This window comes from Suricata suricatta, chromosome 1 (genome assembly GCF_006229205.1).
Source record: "Suricata suricatta isolate VVHF042 chromosome 1, meerkat_22Aug2017_6uvM2_HiC, whole genome shotgun sequence".
NCBI lineage: Eukaryota > Metazoa > Chordata > Mammalia > Carnivora > Herpestidae > Suricata > Suricata suricatta.
Genome location: NC_043700.1, coordinates 106,861,775 through 106,888,219, shown reverse-complemented (window position 1 = coordinate 106,888,219; position 26,445 = coordinate 106,861,775). Strand labels below are relative to the sequence as shown.

At 39.9% G+C, this 26,445-nt stretch overlaps 2 protein-coding genes and 1 pseudogene across 6 annotated transcripts in view; 1 reads left to right on the top strand and 2 right to left on the bottom strand.

The window, feature by feature from the left end:
* CFI (complement factor I) overlaps positions 1–11,678 on the bottom strand; it is a 71,730-nt gene extending 60,052 nt beyond the window's left edge. For both annotated transcript variants that reach the window (XM_029942009.1, XM_029942002.1), the window contains exon 1: positions 11,520–11,678. In XM_029942009.1, coding sequence (XP_029797869.1) covers positions 11,520–11,663 — 144 coding nt within the window. In that variant the 5' untranslated portion in view covers positions 11,664–11,678. The remainder of the gene's footprint in view (positions 1–11,519) is intronic.
* A 3,179-nt stretch (positions 11,679–14,857) lies between these two features.
* GAR1 (GAR1 ribonucleoprotein) lies at positions 14,858–25,623 on the top strand. 4 transcript variants are annotated; one of them, XM_029941983.1, is made up of 7 exons: positions 14,993–15,280; positions 15,607–15,813; positions 17,249–17,403; positions 17,869–17,928; positions 21,368–21,506; positions 24,864–24,929; positions 25,314–25,623. In XM_029941983.1, exons 2-7 carry the CDS (start codon positions 15,618–15,620, stop codon positions 25,325–25,327), a joined length of 630 nt encoding a protein of 209 aa, XP_029797843.1. In that variant the 5' UTR covers positions 14,993–15,280; positions 15,607–15,617; the 3' UTR covers positions 25,328–25,623. The 4 variants fall into 4 exon arrangements, with proteins under 4 accessions (XP_029797849.1, XP_029797828.1, XP_029797843.1 ...); XM_029941989.1 differs by lacking the exons at positions 24,864–24,929; positions 25,314–25,623 and having other exon boundaries at positions 14,858–15,280; positions 15,607–15,708; positions 21,368–22,155; XM_029941968.1 differs by lacking the exons at positions 24,864–24,929; positions 25,314–25,623 and having other exon boundaries at positions 14,992–15,280; positions 21,368–22,155.
* Positions 22,383–23,729, bottom strand: LOC115294216 (annotated as a pseudogene).
* Positions 25,624–26,445: the final 822 nt, after the last annotated feature.

Below are 26,445 nucleotides of genomic sequence, written 5' to 3'. Positions count from 1 at the left end.
TTTTGTAAATATTTATAAATAGTTTTAAAATAAGAAAATAACAAACTATTTTAGAATTACAAATTAATACTTGTTTCTAATAAATATTTTATAAATAACAATAAGTTTATAATTTCTATATATAATTTATAATAACATATAATAATAAAGGAATAGATGAAACAAGATTTGCAAACATCTGGTTAATTGTTGAAATTGGATTATGGGTATATAGATATTCATTATAGTGTTTCCAGAACTTTTGTTCATATTTGAAATTCTAATAATAAAAGTTTTAAAAAAGAAAGCCATGAGTTCATATTAAGGTTTCCAATTTAAAGTCAACTTTGGCTAAATTCTTTTAAAGTTTTGTTACAAAATTATAGCTGAGAACTTCCTTAATTTGAGGAAAGAAGCAGACATCTAAGTCCAGGAGGCACAGAGAATGCCCTTCAGAATCACTAAAAACAGACGAACACCACAACATATCCTAGTGAAACTGGCAAAATACAAAGATAAAGAGAGAATTCTGAAAGCAGCTAAGGACAAATGGGCCTTAACCTACAAGGGTAGACACATAAGGGTAAAAGCAGATCTGTCTACTGGAACTTGGCAGGCCAGAAGGGAGTGGCAGGAAATATTCAATGTGCTGAATAGGAGAAATATGCAGCTAAGAATCCTTTATCCAGCATGGCTGTAATTCAGAATAAATGAAGAAATAAAGGCTTTCCCAGACAAAAACTAAAGGAGTTCATGACCACTAAACCAGCCCTACAGGAGATTCTAAGGGAGGCTTTGCGAGTGGGAAGCAGCAAAGACTACAAAGGACTAGAGACATCACCATAAGCACAAAACCTACAGATAACACAATGACACTAAATTCGTATCTTTCAATAATCAATCTGAATGCAAATGTACTAAATGCACCAATCAAAAGACACAGGGTATCAGAATGAAAAAAAAAACCAACCCAAGATCCATCTATATGCTGCTTACAAGAGACCCATTTTAGACCTGAGGAAACCTGCATTTTGAAAGTGAGGGGATGGAGAACCATCTATCATGCCACTGGATGTCAAAAGAAAGCTGGAGTAGCCATACTTGTATCAGACAAACTAGATTTTAAACCAAAGACTGAAATAAGAGATGAAGAAGGAGTCATAATTAATGGGTCAAGCCATCAAGAAGTGCTAACATTTGTAAATGTTTATGCCCCCAATGAGAAAGCACCCAAATATATAAATCAATTCATAATAAACATAAACTTATTTATAATAATACTGTAATTGTAGGAGACCTTAATACTTCACTTACATGACACAAAAACAGACACATAGACCAATGAAATAGAATAGAGAACCCAGAATTTGGCCCACAAATATATGGCCAATTAATCTTTGACAAAGCAGGAAAGAGTATCCAACGGAAAAAAGACAGCCTCTTTAACAGGTGGTACTGGGAGAACTGGACAGCAACATGCAGAAGAATGAAACTAGACCACTTTATTACACCATACACAAAAATAAACTCAAAATGGATGAAGGACCCGAATGTGAGACAGGAAACCATCAAAACCCTAGAGGAGAAAGCAGGAAACGATCTCCTTAACCTCAGCCACAGCAATTTCTTACTCGACACATCCCCAAAGGCAAGGGAATCAAGAGCAATAATGAACTATTGGGACCTCATCAAGATAAAAAGCTTCTTCACTGCAAAGGAAACAATCAAGAAAACTAGTAGGCAATCGATAGAATGGGAAAAGATAGTTGCAAATGACATATTGGATAAAGGGCTAGTATCTAAAATCTATAAGGAACTCACCAAACTCCACACCTGAAAAACGAATAATCCAGTGAAGAAATGGGCAGAAGACATGAATAGACACTTCTCCAAAGAGGACATCCAGATGGCCAATAGGCACATGAAATGATGCTCAGTGTCACTCATCATCAGGGAAATACAAATCAAAACCACACTGAGATGTCACCTCACACCAGTCAGAGTGGCTAAAATGAACAAATCAGGAGACTATAGATGTTGGTGAGGATGTGGAGAAACGGGCATCCTCCTACACTGCTGGTAGGAATGTAAACTGGTGCAGCTACTCTGGAAAACAGTGTGGAGGTTCCTCAAAAAATCAACAACAGAATTCCCTAATGACCCAGCAATAGTACTGCTGGGGATTTACCCAAGGGATATAGGAGTGCTGATACATAGAAGCACATGTACCCAATGTTGATAGCGGCACTTTCAACAATAGCTAAGTCATGGAAAGAGCCTAAATGTCCATCAACTGACGAATGGATCAAGATGTGTGCTGGGAGCTGCATCGGCCTCGCTGGATGACACAATCACAGCGAGGAAATGGTAGATGTTTGCAGAGTTCCTGCCATGAAGCGAAACTGGTATCTCCTTCTACTACTGGCTCACATTGAAAATGGGCCTGCTGTTATTGATTAGGCCTCACAATATTCCAAATCAGACTGATATTCCCCACACAGATACCTCATGAGAAGAAGCATATTCCCACACCTACAAAGAAGATTTTAGATCAAAGCACTGTAGATGTTCATCAAAAGACTCTTCCAATAGTCCCCTGTAGATTCAAAACATAGACTATGAAGGGGTTAAAAACACAAGACTTGCATTTAAGTCTGGCCCAGAGAAAGGAGCCTAATTTGGAGATAAGGAATAGAAGACAAGGACAGAACATAGTCCCTTCCCAAGGTCCACATTCTACAAATACCGTCCCTTGTACAGACTTCAGTTATAAGGATGGATAAGAAAATAGAAACCCAGTTGCAAGGCTAACACACATAGGGCCCCCATTGTGCTTACATCAAAGAAAAGGCTTTCTCAAGCAACTTGTTAACATTCTTTCTCTTGTGGTTAATGAGCCAAATAAAATAACTCCTAGCCTATCTATATACAACTTAACTTATGTTTTCATTTTAGCGTTGCTGACTTAAATAATGTATATGTTACCCTGTTTTTTACTAAAAACATCCTGTTATTCTCTTGGTTATAAGATTTACTCAACCTCACTGTAAGTACGTTCCATGATTTGCTTGTAACTTTTTAATTAAAAACCAAGTCATAAATATTGGCAAAAAAACAACCCGTGCAAAATAAGGTAAGTTTTCTTTCTTGTTCTGGGGGGACTGAGATGAAGAATGAAGGGGGTGGTTCTATAAGAATACTTCTGTAAAACCTGTTTCTGAACACTTTCACTAAAAAAAGCATCTTATCACAAAAAATTAGCCACTGTAAAAAATTCTATTTTCTGATGTCATGTTATCACTTGACCTACAGATAAAGACACCAAAACAGACAGAGCAGAGATGCCTGCCTGGTGATTAGAAAGAAACTTGAGGCTTTCTCACTCCCTTTCACCGACACCGTCCATCCTTTAGGGATCCCTGGACCTGCTGGAGCCCAGTGGTTTATATATACAATGGAGTACTACATGGCAATGAGAAAGAATGAAATCTGGCCATTTGTAGCAACGTGGATGGACCTCAAGGGTGTCCTGCTAAGTGATATAAGTCAGGCAGAGAAGGACAGATACCATATATTTTCACTCATATGTGGAACGGGAGAAACTTAACAAAGGACCGTGGGGGAGGGGAGGGGGAAAATAAGGAGAGGGAGGGAGGCAAACCATAAGAGACTCTTAAATACTGAGAACAAACTGAGGGTTGATGAGGGTACAGGAGAGGGGAAAATGGGTGATGGGGATGAAGGAGGGCACTTGTTGGGATGAACACTGGGTGTTGTATGGAAACCAACTTAACAATAAACTATAAAAAAATACTTCATTTACAGCAATGAACAGATCATCTAGGCAGAAAATTGTTAAGAAAACAATGTCCTTGAATGATACACTGGACCAGATGGACTTAATAGATATATTCAGAACTTTTCAATCAAAAACAGCAGAATACACATTCTTCTCGAGTGCACCTGGAACATTTTCCAAAATAGATCACATACCGGGTCACAAAACAGCCCTCAACAAACATAAAAGGATTAAAATCATACCATGCATATTTTCAGATCACAATGCTATGAAACTTGAAATCAACCACAAGAAAAAATTTGGAAAGCCTCCAAAAACGTGGAGGTTAAAGAACATACTACTAAAGAAAGAATGGGTCAACCAGGAAATTAAAGAAGAAATTAAAAAATATATGATAGCAGATGGAAATGAAAACACGACAGTACAAACCCTTTGGGACATAGCAAAGGCAGTCCTAAGAAGAAAATACATTGTACTCCAGGCCTATCTCAAGAAGCAAGAAAGATCGCAAATATAGAACCTAACCTTATACCTAAAGGAACCAGAAATAATGCAGCAAAGAAAGCCAAGTCAGCAGAAGAAGAGAAATAATAAGGATTAGAGCAGAAATAAACAACATAGAATCCCCCAGAAATAGTAGAACAAATTAATGAATCTAAGAGCTGGTTTTCTGAAAGAATAAACAGGGGTGCCTGGGTGGCTCAGTTGGCCACTTTGGCTGACTTAGGCTCAGGTCATGATCTTGTGGTTTGTGAGTTGGAGTCCCACGTCAGGATCTGTGCTGACAGCTCAAAGCCTGGAGCCTACTTAGGATTGTGCCTCCTTCTCTCTCTGCCCTTTCCCTGCTCATGCTCTCTCTCTCTCTCTCTCTCTCTGTCTCTCAAAAATAAATAAACATAATCAAAAAGAAAGAATAAACAAAATTGATAAACCCCTAGCCAGACTTTTCAAAAAGAGAGAACCCCAACAGATAATATCATGAGTGAAAGAGGAGACATCACAACCAATACCATAGAAATACAATTATTAGAGAATACTATGAAAAATTATATGCCAACAAACTAGACAATCTGGAACAAATGGACAAATTCCTAGATGCCCACCTACTACCAAAACTCAAGTGGGAAGAAATAGAAAATTGAACAGACCCATAACCAGAAAAGAAATTGAATTGGTTATCAAAAAATCTCCCAACAAATAAGAGTCCTGGGCCAGATAGCTTCCCAGGGTAATTCTACCAGACATGTAAAGGAGAGTTAATACCAATTCTTCTCAAACTGTTCCAAAAAATTGAAAGAAAAGGAGAGTTTCTGGACTCATTCTATGAAGCCAGTATTACCTTGATTCCCAAACCAGACAAAGACCCTATTAAAAAGGAGAATTACAAACCAATATCCTTGATGAACATGGATGAAAAAATTCTCAACAAGATACTAGCAAATTGAATTCAACAGTATATTAAAAGAATTATTCACCGTGATCAAGTGGGCTTCATTCCTGGGCTGCAAGAGTGGTTCAGTCTTCACAAATCAATTAATGTGATACATCATATTGTAGTAGAAAGGGTAAGAACCATACGATCCTGTCAATAGATGCAGAAAAAGCATTTGACAACATATAGCATCCTTTCTTAATAAAAACCCTCAAGAAAGTTGGGATAGAAGCAGCATAAACCAATTTGACAATAAACTATTAAAAAAATAACATCATAAAAGCCATATATAAAAGGCCCACAGCTAATATCCTCATCAGGGAAATACTGAGAGCTCTCCCCTTGAAATCAGGAACAGTACAGGGATGTCCACTCTCACCACTGTTGTTTAACATTGTCAGCAATCAGACAACAACAAAATGAAATAAAAGGCATCCAAACTAGCAATGAAGAAATCAAACTTTCACTTTTCGCAGATGACATGAACTCTACATGGAAAACCCAAAGGACTCCACAAAAAAATTACTAGAACTGATACATGAATTCAGCAAAGTCATAGGGTACAAAATCAATGTACAGGTTGCATTTATATACATCAATAATGAAGCAACAGAAAGAGAATCAAGGAATTGATCCCATTTACAATGGCACCAAGAACCATAAAATACCTAGGAATAAACCTAACCAAAGTGATAAAAGATCTATATACTGAAAACTATAGAAAGCTTATGAAAGAAATTGAAGAAAACACAAGAAATGGAAAAACATTCCATGCTCATGGATTGGAAGAACAAATATTGTTAAAATGTCAATATTATCCAAAGCAATCTATACATTCAATGCGTTCCCAATCAAAATAGCAACAGCATTCTTTGGAGAGCTAGAACAAACAATCCTAAAATTTGTGTAGAACCACAAAAGACCCCAAATAGCCAATGTAATGTTTAAAAAGAGAGCCAAAGCTGGAGGTACCACAATCCCAGACTTTAGCCTGTATTACAAAGCTGTAATCATAAAGACAGTATGGTATTGGCACAAGAACAGATTCACAGACCAATGGAATAGAATAGAGAACCCAGAAATGGACCCACAAATGTATGGCCAACTAATCTTCAACAAAGCAGGAAAGAGTATCCAATGCAATAAAGACAAGAACTTTAGCAAATGGTACTGGGAGAATGAGACACCAACACACAGAAGAATGAAACTGATCACTTTCTTACATCATACACAAAAATAAATTTAAAAAGCATCAAAGACCTACAAGTGAGACAGGAAACCATCAAACTCCTAGAGGAGAAAATAGGCAACGACCTCTTTGATCTTGGCTGCAGAAATTCCTTACATGTCTCCAAAGGTAAGGGAAATAAAAGCAAAAATGAACTATTTAGGCCTCATCAAGATGAAAAGCTTCTGCACAGCAATGGAAACAATCAACAAAACTAAAAGGCAACCGACAGAATGGGAGAAGATATTTGCAAATGACATATCAGATAAAGGGTTTGTATCCAAAATCTATAAAGAACTTACCAAACTCAACACCCAAAACCCAAATAATCCACTGAAGATATGGGCAGAAGAACAGACACATGTGAAGAAGACATCCAGATGGCTAAAAGAGACACATGAAAAGACGCTCAACATCACTCATCACCAGAGAAAGATAAATCAAAACCACAATGAGATACCATCTCACACTGGTCAGAGTGGCTAAAATTAACAACTCAGGAAACAACAGAATTTGGTGAAGATGTGGAGAAAGGGGCACCCTCTTGTACTATTGGTGGAAATGCAAATTGGTGCAGTCACCCTGGAATATAGAGCGGAAGTTTCTCAAAAAACTAAAATTAGAATTACCCTCTGACCCAGTAGCAGCACTACTAGGAGTTTATCCAAAGGATACAGGAGTGCTAATTTGTAGAGGCACATGTACCCCGATGTTTAGAGCAGGGCTATCAACAATAGCAAATTATGGAAAGAGTTCAAATGTCCATCAACTGATGAATGGATAAAGAAGATGTGTAAGTGTATGGCCAATTAACCTTTGACAAAGCAGGAAAGAGTATCCGATGGAAAAAAGACAGCCTCTTCAACAGGTGGTGTTGGGAGAGCTGGACAGCAACATGTAGAAGAATGGGATCGGACCACTTTCTTACACCATTCACAAAAATAAACTCAAAATGGATAAAGGACCTGAATGTGAGACAGGAAACCATCAAAACCCTAGAGGAGAAAGCAGGAAATAGCCTTCTCGACACATCCCCAAAGGCAAGGGAATCAAGAGCAATAATGAACTATTGGGACCTCATCAAGATAAAAAGCTTCTGCACAGCAAAGGAAACAATAAAAAAAACTAATAGGCAACCAATGGAATGGGAAAAGATAGTGGCAAATGGCATATCAGATAAAGGGTTAGTATCGAAAATCTACAAGGAACTCAGTAAACTCCACACCGGAAAAATGAGTAATCCAGTGAAGAAATGGGCAGAAGATCTGAACAGACACTTCTCCAAAGAGGACATCCAGATGGCCAACAGGCACATGAAACGATGCTCAGCGTCACTCACCATAAGGGAAATACAAATCAAAATCACACTGAGATACCACCTCACACCAGTCAGTGGCTAAAATGAACAAATCAAGAGACTATAGATGCTGGCGAGGATATGGAGAAACGCGCACCCTCCTACACTGTTGGTGGCAATGTAAACTGGTGCAGCCACTCTGGAAAACAGTGTGGAAGTTCCTCAAAAAACTATTGATAAAACTCCCCTATGACCCAGCAATAGCACTGCTAGGGATTTATCCAAAGGATACAGAAGTGGTGATGCATAGGGGCACATGTACCCCAATGTTCATAGCAGTACTTTCTACAATAGCCAAAACATGGAAGGAAATAGCCTAAATGTCCATCATCTGATGAATGGATCAAGAAGATCCATGTACATGGAGTAGTACATGGCAATGAGAAAGAATGAAATATGGCCATTTGTAGGACAGTGGATGGACCACGAGGGTGTCATGCTAAGCGAAATAAGTCAGGCAGAGAAGGACACATACCATATGTTTGCACTCACAGGTCTAACAGGAGAACAGGAGAAACCTAATGGAGGATCAGGGGGAGGGGAAGAGGGAAAGAGAGTTGGAGAGAGAGAGGGACGCAAAACTTGAGAGACTATTGAATGCTGAAAATGAACTGAGGGTTGAAGGGGAGGGGGGGAAAAGAGGTGGTGGTGATGGAGGAGGGCACTTGTGGGGAAGAGCACTGGGTGTTGTATGGAAACCAGTTTGACAAACTATTTAAAAGAAAAATAAAGATCACTTAACCCACACACAAAAATAAATAAAAGATATATTTAAAATTCATTTACAAATAAAAAAAGATGTGGTATATATAAACAATGGAATACTACTTGGCAATGAAAAAGAACGAAATCTTGCCATTTGTAACAATGTAGACAGAATTGGAGGGTATTATGCTAAGTGAACTAAGTCAGTGAGAAAAAGACAGATATCAAATGTTTTCATTCATATGTGGAATTTGAGAAACTTAACAGAAGTCCGTAGGAGAAGGAAAGGAAAAATAAGTTACAGAGAGGGAGGCAAACCATAAGACACTCTTAAAAACAGAAAAAAAAACCCAAAAATAAATAAATAAAAAAATAAAAACAGAGAACAAACTGAGGAATTAGTGGAAGCAGGGAAAATGGGAGATGGGCATTGAAGAGAGTACTTATTGGGATAAGCACTGGATGTTGTATGTTAGTGATGAATCACAAGAAGCTATTTCCAAAGCCAAGATTACATTCTATACACTATATGTTAGCTAACTTGACAATAAATGATTTTAAAATTAATTAAAAAAATAAAAATCAAGAGAAAAATTAAAAAATATATATTTTTCAATATAAGGCTTTTCAGCCCATTCTCTTCTCTGTTGTTCAGAATATCTCCTTACCAAGTATTTTAATTAGATTTTTTAACTTTTCAGTAGTACAAATGGATGTATGCCTTCTTAGATCTTGGATCTTATAATTACACTTACTTATACCCTTTTTCTTTTTTCCTCCATTACTTCTATAATCCCTTTGCCCATTATTCCAGAGTCATTTGTGGATGAGCACAGTTTTAATGAATGGGCAAAGATTTAAATTATAGAGTTCAGTTCACTTCAGCAAAGAATTACCAGGCATCAGTTGTTGTTGTTGTTGCTTTTGTTTGTTTGTTTGTTTGTTTACTGGTAATGTACTAAATGCTGGGGATACCAAAACAAATAAGACATAGTGCCTACTCTTCAGGAATTTAGAATTTAGTATAGATTTCCTAGCTGGTGTTCTGCAGATGCCACTGGGGGTTCTGTTTGAAGTTATTAGAAGTTCCAGAGAAGAAGGGGAAATTTTTTAATGTTTTTTAATTTTCTTTTCCATGCAATACCAGTACTTGCAGTAATGAATAGTGCTTAAGCAGCCCTTTTAGTAATTTTGCTAAAGGTTGCTCACCTATATGGTATGACTATGCCCATTTGATTGAGTCCACTCTGTTTTTGATGTGAGACAGGAGATGCTGTTGATAGCTGGGGAGTGCTGAACTGCATTGAGAGAGGAATGACAGGGTAATGGCATCAGCTTCTCTCTCTCGAGCTATATCTCCTTATCTCCCCCAGCCTCCCCTTACCCATAGCTACCTAAAAGCAAACACACTTGCCTGATATGATTAAAAAATCAAGGAGTAAAGTCTAAGGAAAGACTTTGCGGGGTGGCTGCGTGGTTTAGTTAAGTGTCTAACTTCAGCTGACGTCGTGATCTCACAGTTTGCAGGTTCAAGCCCCGTGGCAGGCTCTGTGCTGACAGCTCAGAGCCTGGAGCCTGCTCTGGATTCTGTGTCTCCTTCTCTGTGCGCCTCCCCTGCTTGCACTCTGTCTCTCTCGGTCCCAAAAATAAGTAAATATTAAAGAAAAATTTTTTAATCTAAGGAAAGACTTTGTAAGTGCTATAAAACAGATGCCCCCCCATCTGCTTTGTGATTTTGTGAATATTGTAAAACATGGAGCTTGTAGATTAAAAGGGAGTTATATAGATTTCATTTTCCTTCTGTGATTTCTTTGTTTAGTTGGCTTATTAGCACCTGTTTTATAAATATAACATGAGTCCTATGTGGTGATTTTAAAGATACAGTGGGAGACAGAAGAGAATGCTAGGCCTAGGTAATTCTGATAACATCAGTATTGAAGAATCATAATTTATAAATATAGCAGTGGCTCCAGCAAAAATGAAAAGACATTTAACTACAAATCACAGTAAAGGAGCAAATCATTTAAAATGGCCTTGGGAATCCCAGAGTAAAAAGTTTGTTTTAAAAAAAAGTCACCTTCAGTAAAAAGGTCCAGAAAGCAAGTTAATCAGCAGAACTTTCTGACTAAACATGGAAAAATGCCCACAGTTGGTAAGAACTTTGCAATTCTAGTATGTAAATTTAGAGAGTAAATTGCTGGCATAAGACATGAGAAACTAAAAAATTTTACTCTCAAAGTTTGCTAGGGGTGCCTGGGTGGCTCAGTCGGTTAAGCGTCCGGCTTCGGCTCAGGTCAGATCTCACGTTCGTGTGTTCGAGCCCCGCATCAGGCTCTGTGCTGACAGCTCAGAGCCTGGATCCTGCTTCAGATTCTGTGTCTCCCTCTCTCTCTGCCCCTCCCCCTTTCATGCTCTGTCTCTCTCTGTCTCAAAAATAAATAAAACACTAAAAAAAAAAAAAAGTTTGCTAAACTGATGTAATTGGCAACGTGTCATGTAATGCTGCAACTTTTCCAAAATGATGGATTAACAGATTTCAACATATGGTAGCACTTGTAAGACACACAAATTGTGGTGAAATTCAAGAGAATGATTCTGCTATAAAATGCTACTCTAAACAAGTAAAGGCCCAGATCCATTTACTGTTTTGTTTTGATATTGAAAACCAAAGGGCTTGAAGGATGGGTGGCATCTGCACTGAAGGTACCCCACTGATATTAACAATGCCTAAGAGGGTTCATTCTTACAAAAAAGAAAACCCTGGTGTATTCATAATACGCTGCTTTCTTCCCAGAGATGCGCTGGTGTCAGAAAGTTTTCAAGCTGAAATGAAAAAACATTTGGGATGATGATACAGAAAAGGCTAAACTTATCAAGGGCCAGTTCACTAAAGAATGTTTAAGAAGCTGAAAACCTGGGCAAAGACCACACAATCTCCTGCCACACTGCGTCAGATCTTAGGGCTTAGGAGATCCTTTGCTCTGGGGGAAGCCAGCAGCCCTGTCACGAGAATACTCACAGCACTCTGTAAAAGGCCCGTGTGGTGGTACGGAGTCCTCCTGGCAATGGAAGGCATTAGCTTGCGAGGCACCTGAGTGAGCCCCTTAGCAACCGATTCTCCGTCACCAGTTGTGCCCCAGGTGACAGCAGCCTCGGGCAACATCTTGATTGCAGCCAAAAGACTGAGCCAGAACCAGCAAGCTCAGCTGCTCGTGAACTTCTGACCTACAAAGATTATTTAAGATAATGTTTATTGTTTGAAGTGTTGGGGTAAGTTGTTACATAGTAAGAGAAACAGATTATTTTCTTAACAGGATGTTTGAGCTGAAAAGTGAACTGTAGTAATACTTTCAAGAAAACAGTACGCTAGGTTTTGCCAAATGCTTTGAAGATCAAGAATGACTGCAGACGGGCCCCTGGGTGGCTCAGTCAGTTACTCCTCTGACTCGATTTCTGCTCAGGTCACGATCAGTTCCTGGGATCGAGTTCAGTGTTGACCTCTGTGCTGACAGCGTGGAGCCTGCTCGTGATTCTCTCTCTCCTTCTCTCTCTGCCCCTCTTTGGCTTGCACAGTCTCTCCCAATCTCTCTCAAAATAAAATAAATTTTAACAACAAAAAAGAATGGTTGTAGAAACTAGCCTACGTCAACAGACATTTTTTTTCATCATATGAACTGGTTGAACTTATTGAGTATATTCCAGGGCCTGGAAAAAAATATCTTGATTTTAAGTGACAAGATTCTTGGTTTTAAATGGAAATTGAATCTCTGAAAAAAATCACATGGCAAAAAGAAATCTTGAAGTTTTGACTGCTGCTTGCACTTACTGAAGAAATCTTTTTTAATGTTTATTTTTGAGAAAGAGAAAGAAAGAGCATGTGCAGGGAAGGGCAGAGAGGGGAACAGAGGATCTGGAGAGGGCTCTCTCTGTGCTGCCAGCAGAGAGCCGGATGAGGGCTTGAACTCATGAACCCTGAGATCATGACCTGAGCTGAAGTCAGACGTTAGATGCTTAATTGACTGAGCCACCCAGGCACCCCTGGAAACTGAATTTTTGGAAAAAATCACATGGCAAAAAGAAATCTTCAAGTTTCGACTGCTGCTTGCACTAAGAAAATATCAAGTCTCAAGTTGAGACCAAATCACCTTGAGGAACTGTAGAATAAAACTAAACAGTATTTTCTCTCCACTTCAATACAAGTTTATGACTGAATGAGGGCTCCTTTCTTTGAATCTTCTTCTCAGCCCGAGCACCTGATTTTGAAAGGGGAAGAACTTTGTGAATTAATGACTATAAACATAAGATGGAATTCACTGATTTGCTCTTCTGTAGGTTCTGGATTTTCATAAAAGAAAAGCATCCTACCATTCATAGGAAAGTAATAAACATTTTACTGTACTTTTCAACTTCTTACTTGTGTGAGCAAACTTTATGTTATCTAATGAGCTTTAAGAACAAGACAGAAGTCATTCTATGTTAGCTGAAAATGAAATCCCTGTATTTCCATTTCAAGATCAACTCAGAATTGATGGTATACACAGGAAAAGTCAAGAAAACATTTCATACTAAATAGGTAAATTTCATTTTTTTGTTTCAAAAATAATGCTTTTACCCAAATATAGGCCTATGAAAATAGTTTAACAGTCACTAAAATCAGTTTGCAACCTTTACTAAATTAAAGGAAAAATAAAAGTTTCCTCAATTTGTATCAGAATTGATATCCTTTGCAACGAAAGGAAAATTACACAGAATAAGTTGGACAAAGTAAATAGATTCAAAGAAAAACATCCTTCTCTACTCAAAATAACAGACTTACAGAACAATGTAAACTGCTGAACTATACACTTAAAAATGAATAATATGGTGAAGTTTGTTACACATATTTACCAGAGTTTAAAAAAAAGAGTATTGACAATTGTTATTGGATCATTATGTCTACAACTTGCCGATCATATGAGATATACATGACATATATATCCACAGACTCAAACACTTTATTACATTTTTATGCAGGGGTTTCTGAGACATGAAAATTATTTTAAGAGTTCTCCAGGGTAAAATAGATAGTAAATGTCTGGCCAGCTGGATAGGAAATGAAGCTTTTCTAAGCAGGAAGTATTTGACAGTAACAAAGAGAAGCAAGGCAACGATGCTGGTTTGATCAAGCAGAGGGACGTGTACAACACAGGAGAGGAATAAAACTAATCACATAGAGGACCTAGTCAATGGAGAGATTTTACTTTCGACATGTTGCTCAAGGAAACGGGGAGCTATTGGAGGTCTTGGAATGGCTGTGGTATGAGTAAATTGTTTTAGCAAGTTGAGTATGTCATCACATGCAGTACGGATGGAAAAGTTAAATGTGAAAAGCCCTTATTTTGAATCAAAAGAGATGCTCAGAATGTGAGGGGATACTGTTATTCTTGCTGGACTTTCGAATTCTTATAGATTATATCGAGGTAGAAACACAACGTAAATGTGAAACGAAGCAAAGCAAAAATAGAGCAGGGCATTTATGAAAAACTCTCTTCTGTATGATGTACACAATTTAAAGTACATTTGCCAAATCTGGATAAAAAATACATTTATCAAATTCCTTCTATATATAGGACTGTTACGAGCCTTTTCAAGAAGCTTACACAGTAGTGGAGAAAACGTATTATGACTCCTACCTAATATTTCCACACTGCAGTTTTCAAAGTTCTTTCCTAATCAGTAGCGCTCTGAAGTAGGTACCAACGAGGCAGGCAGTTGACTGTGTCCACTACCGAGGTAAGGTCTCCAAAGATTGGAGTGTAAAAGACACCAACCAAATTTAACAAATAGGAGGTCACTAGCTTTGTTTGGAAGATAAATTTCACCAGAAGCTGAAATTAGATATCAGGGCTTAAAGTAAGAAGACGGGCTTGTAGTATTGACAGCGTTAGAGCCTGTCGGTGCTCAAAACGTACTTAACAAAAAACAAAAACAAAAACAAAAACAAACACAAACAAAAACCGTACTTGACAAATTGAATAAACTATTTGGTGCAGGAGATAAAAAATAATGCTTTGGATTTCTATCACATAAAAATGTTTTTAAAGAAAAAGCCATTTTAAAAGGAAAGTACACACACAAGCATTTCCCCCCTTCCTTTAGTGAAAACATAGGACAAAACGACGGAGCGGTTGAGCTCACAATCGTGCATATTTCAAAGGGTCGAGAAAAAAAAAGAAGCTCTCAAAAGAACACAGGAAGCCCTCTGGCACTAGGTTCCGACGCGACCAGATCCAGCCCGGGCGAGAGCGCGGCTGAACACTCCTCAGAACTGTGGGCGTGACGCACGAGGAGACCATTTTGCAGCCTGAGAAGCGAGGGCTCGCGGCGAGTCCCCAGGCACCTCTAACCGCCCGGCCCCGGGAAAGAGGGCGGATCGCTAACGCCAACCGTCTCCCAGGGCAACACCGCGACGAGACTTCCTGCAACTTCCCGATTCGAAGGACGCCACCATTATACGTCATTTCCTCTGCTCCTCAGTAGGAAAGTGGACTTGACTGTCGTGAACTAGTGGTTGAAGTTAGACAGTATTGCGGCTCCTCCATCGCTGAAGGCTGTTTTGGAAAGGTGACAGCGGCGCGAGTTCCGCCGGTGACTGACTTTTTTTGTAAACCCGCTGTTAGAGTTTCTTGTCGTTCCCCCCATCCCCACGTTGTGCTGGTACGGTGGCCGAGGAGGCTCGTGCACGACGGAAGTAGTGGACGGTGGGCGTGCGCGGCCGGGCCAGAGGTGCACGTGGCGCGGGTGAGTTGCGGTAGGAGGCGGAGGACCCGAGAATGGCGGGACTCGGAACCGGGTGCGGGAGGGAGGGAAGGCGGCGTGATCACCTTGCTGCCTGCTGGGGAGGAGGTGCTAAGCCGAGGTGACGAGCCTGGTGAGTGGTCGGTCCCTGCGCGTAAGGCCGTGGAAACCCTTCGGGTCGTGCTTGGCCGTGGGTGCGGTGGCAGGGTTGCTATTCTTATTATCGTCCGCCTGTATGTTCTGACCGTTGGCTCGGAGGGGTTAGAGGGGTTATCTGGTATAGCCTGAGGTCACAGTGACCAAAAGGTACGCACTGTTTTTCTCACCAGGTACAGTAAGCATGTCTTTTCGAGGCGGAGGTCGTGGAGGCTTTAATCGAGGTGGTGGCTTCAGTCGCGGCGGCAGCAACAACCACTTCCGAGGTGGAGGCGGTAATTTCAGAGGCGGCGGTGGCGGCAGAGGAGGGTTTGGACGTGGAGGTGGCCGCGGAGGTTTTAACAAGGGCCAAGACCAAGGACCTCCGGAACACGTAGTTTGTATGTCGGTTTCAAAGCTTACCCTACTTGGGAGCGGAAGTTCTGGGTTTGAGTTTGGGAATCACATGCTGAAAGATAGCTCTAGCAGCCCTCATACGGAAGTTGCTGCTTGGTTGGGGAGTCGGGTCTGTGGAGGTTCTGTAAAGTGAGTTCTCAGTGCTGTAGAATGTTAAGGGAGAATCAAGAGAACAAAAGAACACTTATAATGCACCATGGAGGTGGAACTTGAGCTGAAAGGAAGATATTAAGTAGGTAATATTGTGTGTTTACTCCTATTTCCCCCATTTTACAGATAAGAAACTGTAAGTTTGTTGGCTAGGGTCGTGGTAATAAGTGATCAGTAAGTGATATGTGTGAGAGACAAAGCCAAGTTTTCTGGCTCCAAAGCCCATCATCTCAATTACTTACTATTCATAAATAAGAGGAATGAGAAAAAAAAAATTGCTTGGAATTCCCACAGAGGGGAAGTCAAGAAAAAAAGACCTAATTAGAGTAATTTTGGAGTAATAATCAATGAGGTGGGATGGACGTCATGCAAAGTGAGATAGATTTGACAGTAGAAGCCTACATCATAGAGAAAGAATGAAGAGAGCCTAATATAAAGATGAGGTTGGGCCAGTGTGCAAAATGGTTTGTAGAGGGTAATGGCTAGAGTCCTAGGTCCTAGCCCACAAGCCATTGCAACTGTCCATGCATGATGAACTGTGACCCTGGTGGAAGTGAAGGGGGGGAAAATGAACGGTTTGATGGGAAAGCTTTCAATGGAAACAGATTTAGTAGAACTTGGCTAATACTGGGAATAAAAGGTTCCAGGTTTTAAGCATGGGTGATAGGGATGATGAATTGGTTTTGCAGGATGTGATGAGTATTTTAGTTTGGGGCGACAGTCAGTTAGAAATAAAGGTAGTTATTTTGAGATTCCACACTTCCCTGAAAAAGTGAAAAGTCATTGGTGAAGAGGTGGTAGTGTGAAGTTATAAAAGGGGAGGAATAAAAGGAAAACAAAGACTGATTACAGGTAAAGACTGGGGAGAAGAAAAGAGACAGCAGAATATAAGTATAGTGCTTAATAATGATAGTTATTGTTATAATAAAACACCTGTTCAGGTTATGTGGTCTTCTTAATGTACTAAGTACTTGACACTTATTATTGTACTTATTTCTCACAGTACTATATATTAGATGTTGGTACTTTTCCTAGCCCTTACTAAAGATGAAGACACTGATGTGGAGACATCAGAGAGCCTTACCCCAGGCCACAAAGCTAATATGTTGGGGAGTTTGGGCTTTTTCTTTCTTTATTTTTTTTTGGTCTTGCCTCAGAGGAGAATAGATAAAGGAAATCCCAGGTACCCAAAAGAAAGCTTCCAATTGATGTTGGGTCAATAACATTTGAGATTGTTTTATATTTTAACATTTTCTTGTCCTATTTCAGTATTAGGAGAGTTCCTGCATCCCTGTGAAGATGACATAGTTTGTAAATGTACTACGGATGAAAATAAGGTGCCTTATTTCAATGCTCCAGTTTATTTAGAAAACAAAGAACAAATCGGTAAAGTGGATGAAATATTTGGACAACTTAGAGATTTTGTATCCTTTTTAATTAGAAGCCCCAATGATCTTATTGAAAGGTTACCGTTTGCTTTTTCTGGAGCTAAGTATTGACTTAATTAAATTTCTTACTTCATTAAATTGAACAGAGTATTGCTAAGATTGAACCATAAAGGAAAATCAAGAGAGGAAAATGTTTTTCCATATATTGCAAAAAAAGGCTCTGTAGGAGTGACTTCCTTTTTGGAAGATGTTAGAAACAACTGACAGTTGGATAAGTGCTACAGGATTAAGGTGCTTTGCCTTGATTATGCTGATGCCACTGGAATAGTGTGGAATTAGAAGTTTGAAAAACAAAAACTTCATTTTCTCTTGGAAACTCATTTCTTAACTTTTCCTACATATTCCTGTATGTATATTCTAACCTTATTAGTAAAATTACATAAGAATTCAGAAGGTTACCTTGTTTGATCTTAATTGTTTATTCCTTAATATAATGAATAGTATTTTTCTGTTAAATTGTCTGAAAATATGAAGGCATCTTCCTTTAAAAAACTTCAGAAGGTGAGTCAAGCTTATGATAACTAGAATCCTTGGGTTTATAAGTGAATGGCCTTCCTTAGGACAGTGCTACATAAAGCACTTGAGACTCCCCCAATATATCACTAGTGAAACTTTAAAAAAAAATTTTTTTTTAATGTTTTATTTATTTTTGATACAGAGAAAGACAGAGCATGAGAGGGTGGGGGCAGAGAGAGAAGGAGACACAGAATCTGAAGCAGGCTCCAGGCTCTGAGCTAGCTGTCAGCACGGAGCCTGACATGGGGCTCAAACCCACAAACGTGAGATCTGACCTGAGCCGAAGTCAGAGGCTCAACTGACTGAGCTGCCCAGGCGCTCCTCACTAGTGAAATTCTTAAGTAAGAGATGTTCTGTACTTTAGATGTTGAACTTACTGATCTTTAGAAATCATTTATTTAAGGGGTGCCTGGGTGGCTCAGTCGGTTAAGCGTCTCTTGATTTTGGCTCAGGTCATGGTCTCATGATGTGTGAGTTCCGAGCCCTGCATCGGGCTCTGTCTGATGGCCCAGATCCTGCTTGGGGTTCTCTCTTTGCCTCCCTCTGTCCCTGCCCCTGCTTGTGCTGTCTCGCTCATGCACTCTCTCAAAAATAACTTAAAAAATGTAATTAATAGAGGCTTTCAGAAATTATTCTTATATTAGCAAATTCTATAAATGCTAGAGTATGTTTCTTAGTTTACGTAAAACTCTTAATGGGAAAGCTTACATGACCAGACATTCTAAGTTAAAACATTAAATTATGAAACATTTGGGAGTAGTGAACTATTAAATGGTTTCACAAATAATTTCAATAACATTATGATACATGCTGTGAAGGAGAAATACAGATTGCTATGTTAATGATAGTAGTGGGACCGCATTTAGTCCATTGGCTTTCTGAGGGAGTAAGCTAGAAGCTTGAGACCTGAAAGTTGACCAGGGGTGACTCCCAAACCTGGTTGCTCATTAGCTATCTGGGGGATCTTTTAAGGTCATGTATGCCTTGGTCCTACTCTTAGAAATTTGAGCTGGTAAATCTTAGGTTGGGACCAGGATTCAGTTGTAAAAAGGAAAGCTCTTGGACAGTTTTGATGTAGTTAGATAATTTTGATGTAGCTCAGAACCACTGCTAGTCAAAGAGGAGGAGAAAACACATAACAAGTAGAGAAAACAGTAAGTGCAAGTCTCTGAGCCAGTAAGCCAGTTTAAGGATCTGAAAAAGGCAGAAGTATAGCTTGGACATAGAACATTTGGGAGTGACTAGATGGGAGCAGGGGCTGGCTTACTTAAGGACTTCAGGTCATGGGAGAGAGTTTAGATAATTAGCTTTAGTTTTGTTTTTAAATATTAGGATAAATATGGTTAAGTTTGTACTTAAAAAGAGCACTGCCAAAATCAAAGAGTACCCTGGAAAGGGGTTGGTAGTGTATGTGAAGGGGTCAGGTCAGAGACTGCTGCATTAGTCTCAGAAAAGATAGTATTTTGGACTAGGGTAGTAGTGACAGTAGAAATGGAGAAGAGTGGATGGATTTGTGAGAGATACAGGAAGTAGCCATCCACAGATCTTGGTAATTGATCAGCAGTTAAAGTTAAAAATATCACCACCCTAGGACATCTGGAGGTCTCAGTCAGTTGAGCATCCAACTCTTAATTTTGGCTCAGGTCATGATCCCAGAGTTGTGGGATCAAGCCCCACGTCCGGTTCCATGCTAAGAATGGAATCTGCTTTGGATTCTCTCCCTCTCTGCCCCTACCCAGTGCACATGCAAAAAAAATACATATAGCCCCACCTTTCAGATGTCTGGTTTCAACATCTCTGTGGACAGTGTCACCGTGGTACCAAAATAGGAAACACTGGATAGGAAGGAAATTGGGGGGAAATGATGAAATCAGTTTTAGACATAATGAGTTTGATGGACTTGTGAGATATTCACACAGGAGCTCAAAGGAAGAGTCTGGACTAGATATGGAATTGGAAAGTTGTCATTGTACAGAGAGTATATGAGACAGTCTAGGAAGAATGAGGAAAAGAACTTTGGGGTACCTCTTAAAATTTGTGTCTATCGGAGGCTGAGAAGTAACACTGGTGAAGAACGTGGCAAACCAGGAGAGTTTCATAAAAGTGGTTATCGCCAAAGGCAGGAGAACAGAATGTTTCCAAGAGAAAGTGCTCAACTGTAGCAAAATGTTGCTTTAAAGTGTTCTTTGGATTTAGCACCAGGGAGGTCAGAAGCTTATAGAGCCAGTGAGTGGGCCCAGAACCTGATCCAAATAGGAGATGGCGACTGTGTTCTGTTGCTAGCATAGGGCGGCTGCTGGCAAGTACCCACTGGGAACTGCTTCAGGGGGGCCTGATAGCCTGGCTTCTCATTTGGTGACCTGAAAAGAAGAATTTGCTTGTGATAGCCATTTAAATTTGACCTAGATGCCTGCCTTTTCTCACAGTATTATTTATTAGAGGATTTTTTATTTAGTTTTTTTTAATCATTGGAGGGTAAATTGGTACATTCTACCTCTCCCCATTTCTAGCTCCACTGTTATGGTTCAGGCCCTCCTTACCCAGCCTAGGTTATTATAATCTCTAGACCAGTGCTGTCCAATTGAATTTCTGTAATGATGGAAATTCATGCCTAGTCCAATGGCCACTAACCATTTGTAGCTGTCATACACCTGAAATGTGGCTAATGTAACTCAGGAACTGAATTTTTAATTGTTAATTAATTTAAGTAGCCACATGTGGCTAGTGGCTGCCATATCGGGCAGTGCAGAGCTAGGCACTATTTTTGAATAAGTGGGCTCTGAAGGAAAGAAGAATGATAAGGTGGTATCTAAAGAGGGATTCAGACATCTTGTTATAAGTGATACATTTAAAATTTTGAAACTCCTTATGCATGTTTTATGTAAAATTGTGAGATATACCCCATTATGTTTCATTACTGTGAAAAATAACCTCTTTAATTCTAAATGATAGAATCGGTTTAGTTTATGCATATCCTCTACTACTTTGTATGTCTAGCAAATAGTTACTGATTGGATCCTCTATTAAACTTTTAAAATAGCGATTGTGTCTGGGCTTTGTTTTGAATTTTAATATTAAATTTTTAATAGCTTTCATTTTTCTTAGGGCAATTCTGTTGAGTGAAAATGTAGTTAGTTTTTGGAAGACTTCAGTTTCTAGAGAGAAATGAGATCAAATTGGTCTAGGTTTTTATTTATATACATGTAATGCTTATTGTTTGCAAAATTTAAGTGCTTTTATACATTACTCCTTGGATCTTCACCAAGGCTGTGTGGGGTAGACACTTTATTCTTTTCATTTGACAGATCAGAAAACTAAGGCAAAAAGAAATTCTTTGCCCAGTCTGTTTTGAGTGTAGGTACTTCATGGCTGTACCGTACTACTTTCCAAATCATCACACTAATCGTTTCTGTCATACTTCCAGTTTTATATAGACCCGTATAAGCTGCTACCACTGCAGAGGTTTTTACCTCGACCTCCAGGTGAGAAGGGACCTCCAAGAGGTGGTGGCAGGGGAGGTCGAGGAGGAGGAAGAGGCGGAGGTGGCAGAGGTGGTCGAGGTGGTAAGTTACTTGTGGGGAAAATTCCCAGTGAGATCTCAAAGTTGCAGCCAATTCATATAGTCAATTTAACTTTGTATATAGGAAAACTTCCCCTATGTTTGTTTTATTGTTTTAGAAAAGCTATTTTCAAATCTTGTCACGTTGCCATAGTAATAATGCTTAGTTTCAATAACTTATAATTTTGAGGGATTTTATCTCTATAGGGTTATTAATGTTTTGTTGAACATTTTATAAAGTATAAGATTATTCTGACTAAATTTTAGTTTTTTAGTTAATATCACTGGGCTTTGAATATATGCTGAGAGCTTGTTGTATTCTTTTTTTTTTTTTTTTTTTCCCCACGGAGTGAAACAATCTTTTTATTTCCAAACTCACTCGGGGCTAACCTCCCCCAACACTAACATATCAACAGCATCTCTAACAGGGTGTAGGACAGAGGTGCAGACCTAATAAAAGATTGTCTCCCCCACAAAGGCTTAAAACATATATACACATATACATCTGCAGAAGTAAAATAGCAAAATTCACCAGTGTTGGAAAAAAATCTCCATGTGATTTCAGTCCATAAAAAACAGCAATTAGCAGTCTGTGCTGCCTTAAAACCCCTAACTCAGGAGACACCAGGGTTCTGAGAAAAGCACTTCCTCTCTTAAAAAAAAAAACACCTCCCCTTTCTCTTTCTTCCAGTTCAACCTGCACCGTTTATTCCTAGGAACACCCAGGGAATGACTAGAAACAAGGCCCAGCTCACTTCCCTCTCCCTATCTGGGAAGGCTCGGAGATCAGGCATTTTCAGCCCCAAATTCCTGGGCACATGCAGCTTGTCCTGTTTCCTCCAAGGAGGGGCCTTGGGGCTCGCAGGAGGCTCCAGGGAGCAGTGTACTTGGCCAAGAACGGAACGCCAAGCTGGGCAAAGGAGGGCCTTGCTAAATAAACACCTAATACCTTACAACCTAAAGTCTAACCTGCCAGGTAAAAACAAGTAGCAGTGGGCTGTACCCCAAGGTGCTCTGTCCCCTGTCCCCTTTTACCCTAACAGGGACAGAGAGAGGAGTCTGGAGTATTCGACCTCCTCCCTCTCCCAAATACCGTGACAGTATATTTTAGGCCAAAGCCATGTTGCAAAGACACGGGGTCCCAGGGTACAGCCTTTGCTGACACTCTTGGCAAAATAACTCCAATAGCCGCTTCCAGAAAACCGCCTGGGGACAGCCACCTGCCCCAGTTCAGGGTCACAGATCCTTCCAGTTGATGGGCTCCTTGCCAGACTTCTGCGGCAACTCATTGGTTCTAGAGAAGTGTCTACATCCAAAGAAGCCCCTGTACACCGACAGCGGGGAGGGGTGAGCGGGGAGGGGTGAGCGGTCTGCAGCACGTGGTGGTTCCTATCCATGGCACTGCCCATCTTCTGGGCATATGAGCCCCGCAGCAGGAAGACCAGGCCGCTGGAGTTCTGATTTAGCCAGGACACCAAGTCGGTAAACTGCTCCCACCCTCTCCCTTTATGCGAATTAGGCTGATGTGCCCGGACGGTGAGGACTGCGTTGAGTAGGAGAACACCTTGTTTGGCCCATCCGGATAGATCTCCGTGACCAGGATGCACAAAACCATCTATGTCTGTAGACAGCTCTTTATAAATGTTTTCCAAACTGGGTGGCGGTGGAACGGGCCTTTGAACGCTGAAGCAGAGCCCGTGGGCTTGATTGGGTCCGTGGTATGGATCCTGTCCCAGGATGACAACCTTCAAGTGAAGGTCTTACGTCACACATTTGGGTCCAGGTGAAGACTTGGTGTGGGGGTGGATAAACAGTGTAATGTTTTCTTTCTTCTGCAACAAATCCCATGAGCTTTATGAAATACGGTTTCCCAAACTCTGCGCTGAGCTGCTGCTTCCAACTCTCCCCGAAACCCACCGGCACGTTGCGCGCCGCGCTGCGCGAGCCTGAGCAGGGCGGGGGCCTTGTTCCTCTGGATGCGGACCAACTGTTCGGGGCTCAGCGGCGAGGTGGGCGGCGTGCTGGGGTCCTCCTGCCCGGCCCGGGCCGCCTTGGCGGGGCTAGCCGCCGCATCCCCGCTTTCTTCAGCGACCGCCGCCACGCCGGTCCCGGGGTCGACAGGCTCGGGGCTGCGGGCACGTCGTTTCCCGGCGGGGTTCGGGGTGAAGAAGGAGTAGAGGGTCTTCTGGCCAATCATCCCGAAGCCGAGGAGAGTGAGCGCTCGCCGCCCGGGGCCCCGCTGCGGGGGTCCGAAATTGGCGCCAAACAGCCCGCGCATGCTCCGACCTGGGGGTTGTATTCTTTAAATACCCATGTATGTTCCTGTAATATTCAGCAGAATTTTGTGAGTTAGGTGATAGCCTTATTTTAGATGAGGAAATGGGAGGCTTACAGAGTTAATTTGCCCTAATCAAGCAGTTGGCAGTCCCAGAAGTAAAACTCCTGTCTTTTCATGTTATGTCAAAGACTTCACCAATAAATTCATTGCTTGGTTTTCAGCATATTGATAGATATATTTCCCGAAAGTTTTGTAACAGCATCATTAGATGGACGGGGCTGGGGATAGGTGGGGGCAGCACTGAGCATGACTACATCTGTGAGTAGCGGTGTGCTGGGTGGGCGACAGGGTGACGGCAGAGTAGGCTTTAGGAAGGGAGCTGAAAATTAGCTGGACATCTGTTCCTGAATCAGAACGGAGAGAGAATTCTGTTTTCACCTTTGTCTTTCTCAATTTAATTATTTCACTCTAAACGTAGGTGGCTAGGAATCTGAAAATATATCTTTCTTAAATATTTTTGAGAATCTAATGAGATCCCCTCTATTCCCATTCTATATTCAGTCTCACATGTAACATTGAAAAAACACACTATCTTCTTATAACTTATATTTTATATCATTATTTTAGAAATATAAGTTTGTTTTTCCTCTTCTTACAATTCACCATTCCTTACAAAGTTAGCAACCAAAAGAAGGAAAAATGGAGACTCAAATAGAAGGCCAAATATATGTTGGATACTAGAAAATTTTAGATTTTCTATTCAGCATGTGAGCATCAGTGATGGTCCATATGCTGCTGAATTAACTTTAAATATTGTATTTATTATAGTCTCCCCAGAGTGAAACCACTCCTATCTGCTACCCTTTGTTCTTAGGGTAAAAAGCCTTAGTTCAGTCAAAAAAGTCATTACCGTAAGCAAAAGTTGAGGTACTCATATGTTTAACAGCAGAGCTAAATAGAACTTTAAGGTAACAAGCTTTTGTAAGTCAGTAAAACAATACTTGCTTAGAAAGTTGCAGTCTAGGGGCTTAGGCTTATCAGAGTAGGCTAGGCTACAGTAATGTATTATTTCTCTATTTTTAGGTGGTTTTAGAGGTGGAAGAGGAGGTGGAGGTTTCAGAGGAGGGAGAGGTGGTGGTGGTTTCAGAGGTGAGTGTGAAAAAGAATCTTTGAATCACTGAATTTCTAGAATTGATATTATCTACCATTTAAAGCTTCTATTCAGTTTTATTTGTTTCCCCGATATATAGAACACTATGGTGTTCTTGGCATTAGCCTATTTTATAGCTTTTTCTTATGTCACTTTCTTGCTTTTCTCTTTGAAGTTTTTCACCTAATTCAAATTTGTTTTGCCATATTATTGATTTGAAAAATAAAAAAAATGCAATATGAATGATAGTTAAATTTGGTAAATTGGTTGGCTAACCAATACACTATAAGAATTAATGCTGAGTTTAAACTTGACATTTGGAATATAGTCCTGTTAAAATTCATTTTTCTGTAGACTTAATACTTTAATTTTCTCTTAATCAGGGAGAGGACATTAGGTGTAACAGTTGAAAGAGAAACTTCCTGCATGATCTACTTCTGTGGATCAGAAACCTGTTTCCTGAGCAAGTCTGGAAGAACTGGCCCTCTTACGACAGGGGAACTGAAATGTCAGCGCCGTGCAGAAATGAGTGCAGCAGAATAGGCAATTTTGCTCTAAAAGAGTATGAACAAGTATTTTCATGTTTTGTACAATGTTTGGAACTCTGGGGGTGCTTAATGTTAATAAATGGACAATTTTCATTTTAAGCATACTTGGAATTTTTAAAATAAAGTGTTTTATTTCTTTAAGTTATATAGAGCTGTGTTTATTAAACCAGAGCTAATTTGGAAGTTAATAGGAACAAGTAAGTTTAAACCCATAGGATTGTAGATAGAAAAATGATTTGTTTACATATATAACTGATTTTTTTAAAAGGTTAGTAGAACAGTACTTTAACATTATTTATAATTAACACCTCCTTTCAAAATGTTTGCCTTTTGTATATGAGAACATTAGCACCGTTAATTGCATTTCAGTTTTGTATGTAAGTGATACATTAGAGGGTTCTAAGCCTCATCCCAGTATAGCTTCTCTGGATCAGTCACGAAGAATGAAAAAGTAGTTTGTACTTACACACTCATAAACGATAAAGCTTTTATCTACAGTAGACGAATTCGGAATTGTTTCTCTTTTCTTTAGGTCTTACAAATAGAAGTAATTATTTCTGGAAAATGTAAATGGATGCCAAAACTAGGTAGAAAAGAAAATGAATATGAACCTGTGAACCAGAGAAAACTCAATTTTTGTATTATTCTGCATACTGAATGCAAAAAACCCAAAGCCGACCCTTAAAACCCAATAACTCAAATTTTTTTAAAAGGGAGAATTCCTTTTAGGTGTTAATTGCTTTAGTGTCATTTGAAAATATGTTGATCTTGGAATACTGATGAGACTCACTCAGAGTATAGATCACTCTTTGGAGCATTAGTTTACACTTACAAAAATTTGAGTACGGGTACCTATAAGATCTGGGACAGATCAACTTGTCCTTCATTGTCTACACGGCTGGGAGAATCAAGGCAAAGGATTAGCTTGGGTCCTTTCCTGAGATGCCAATTTAAGGTGTAAAACTAA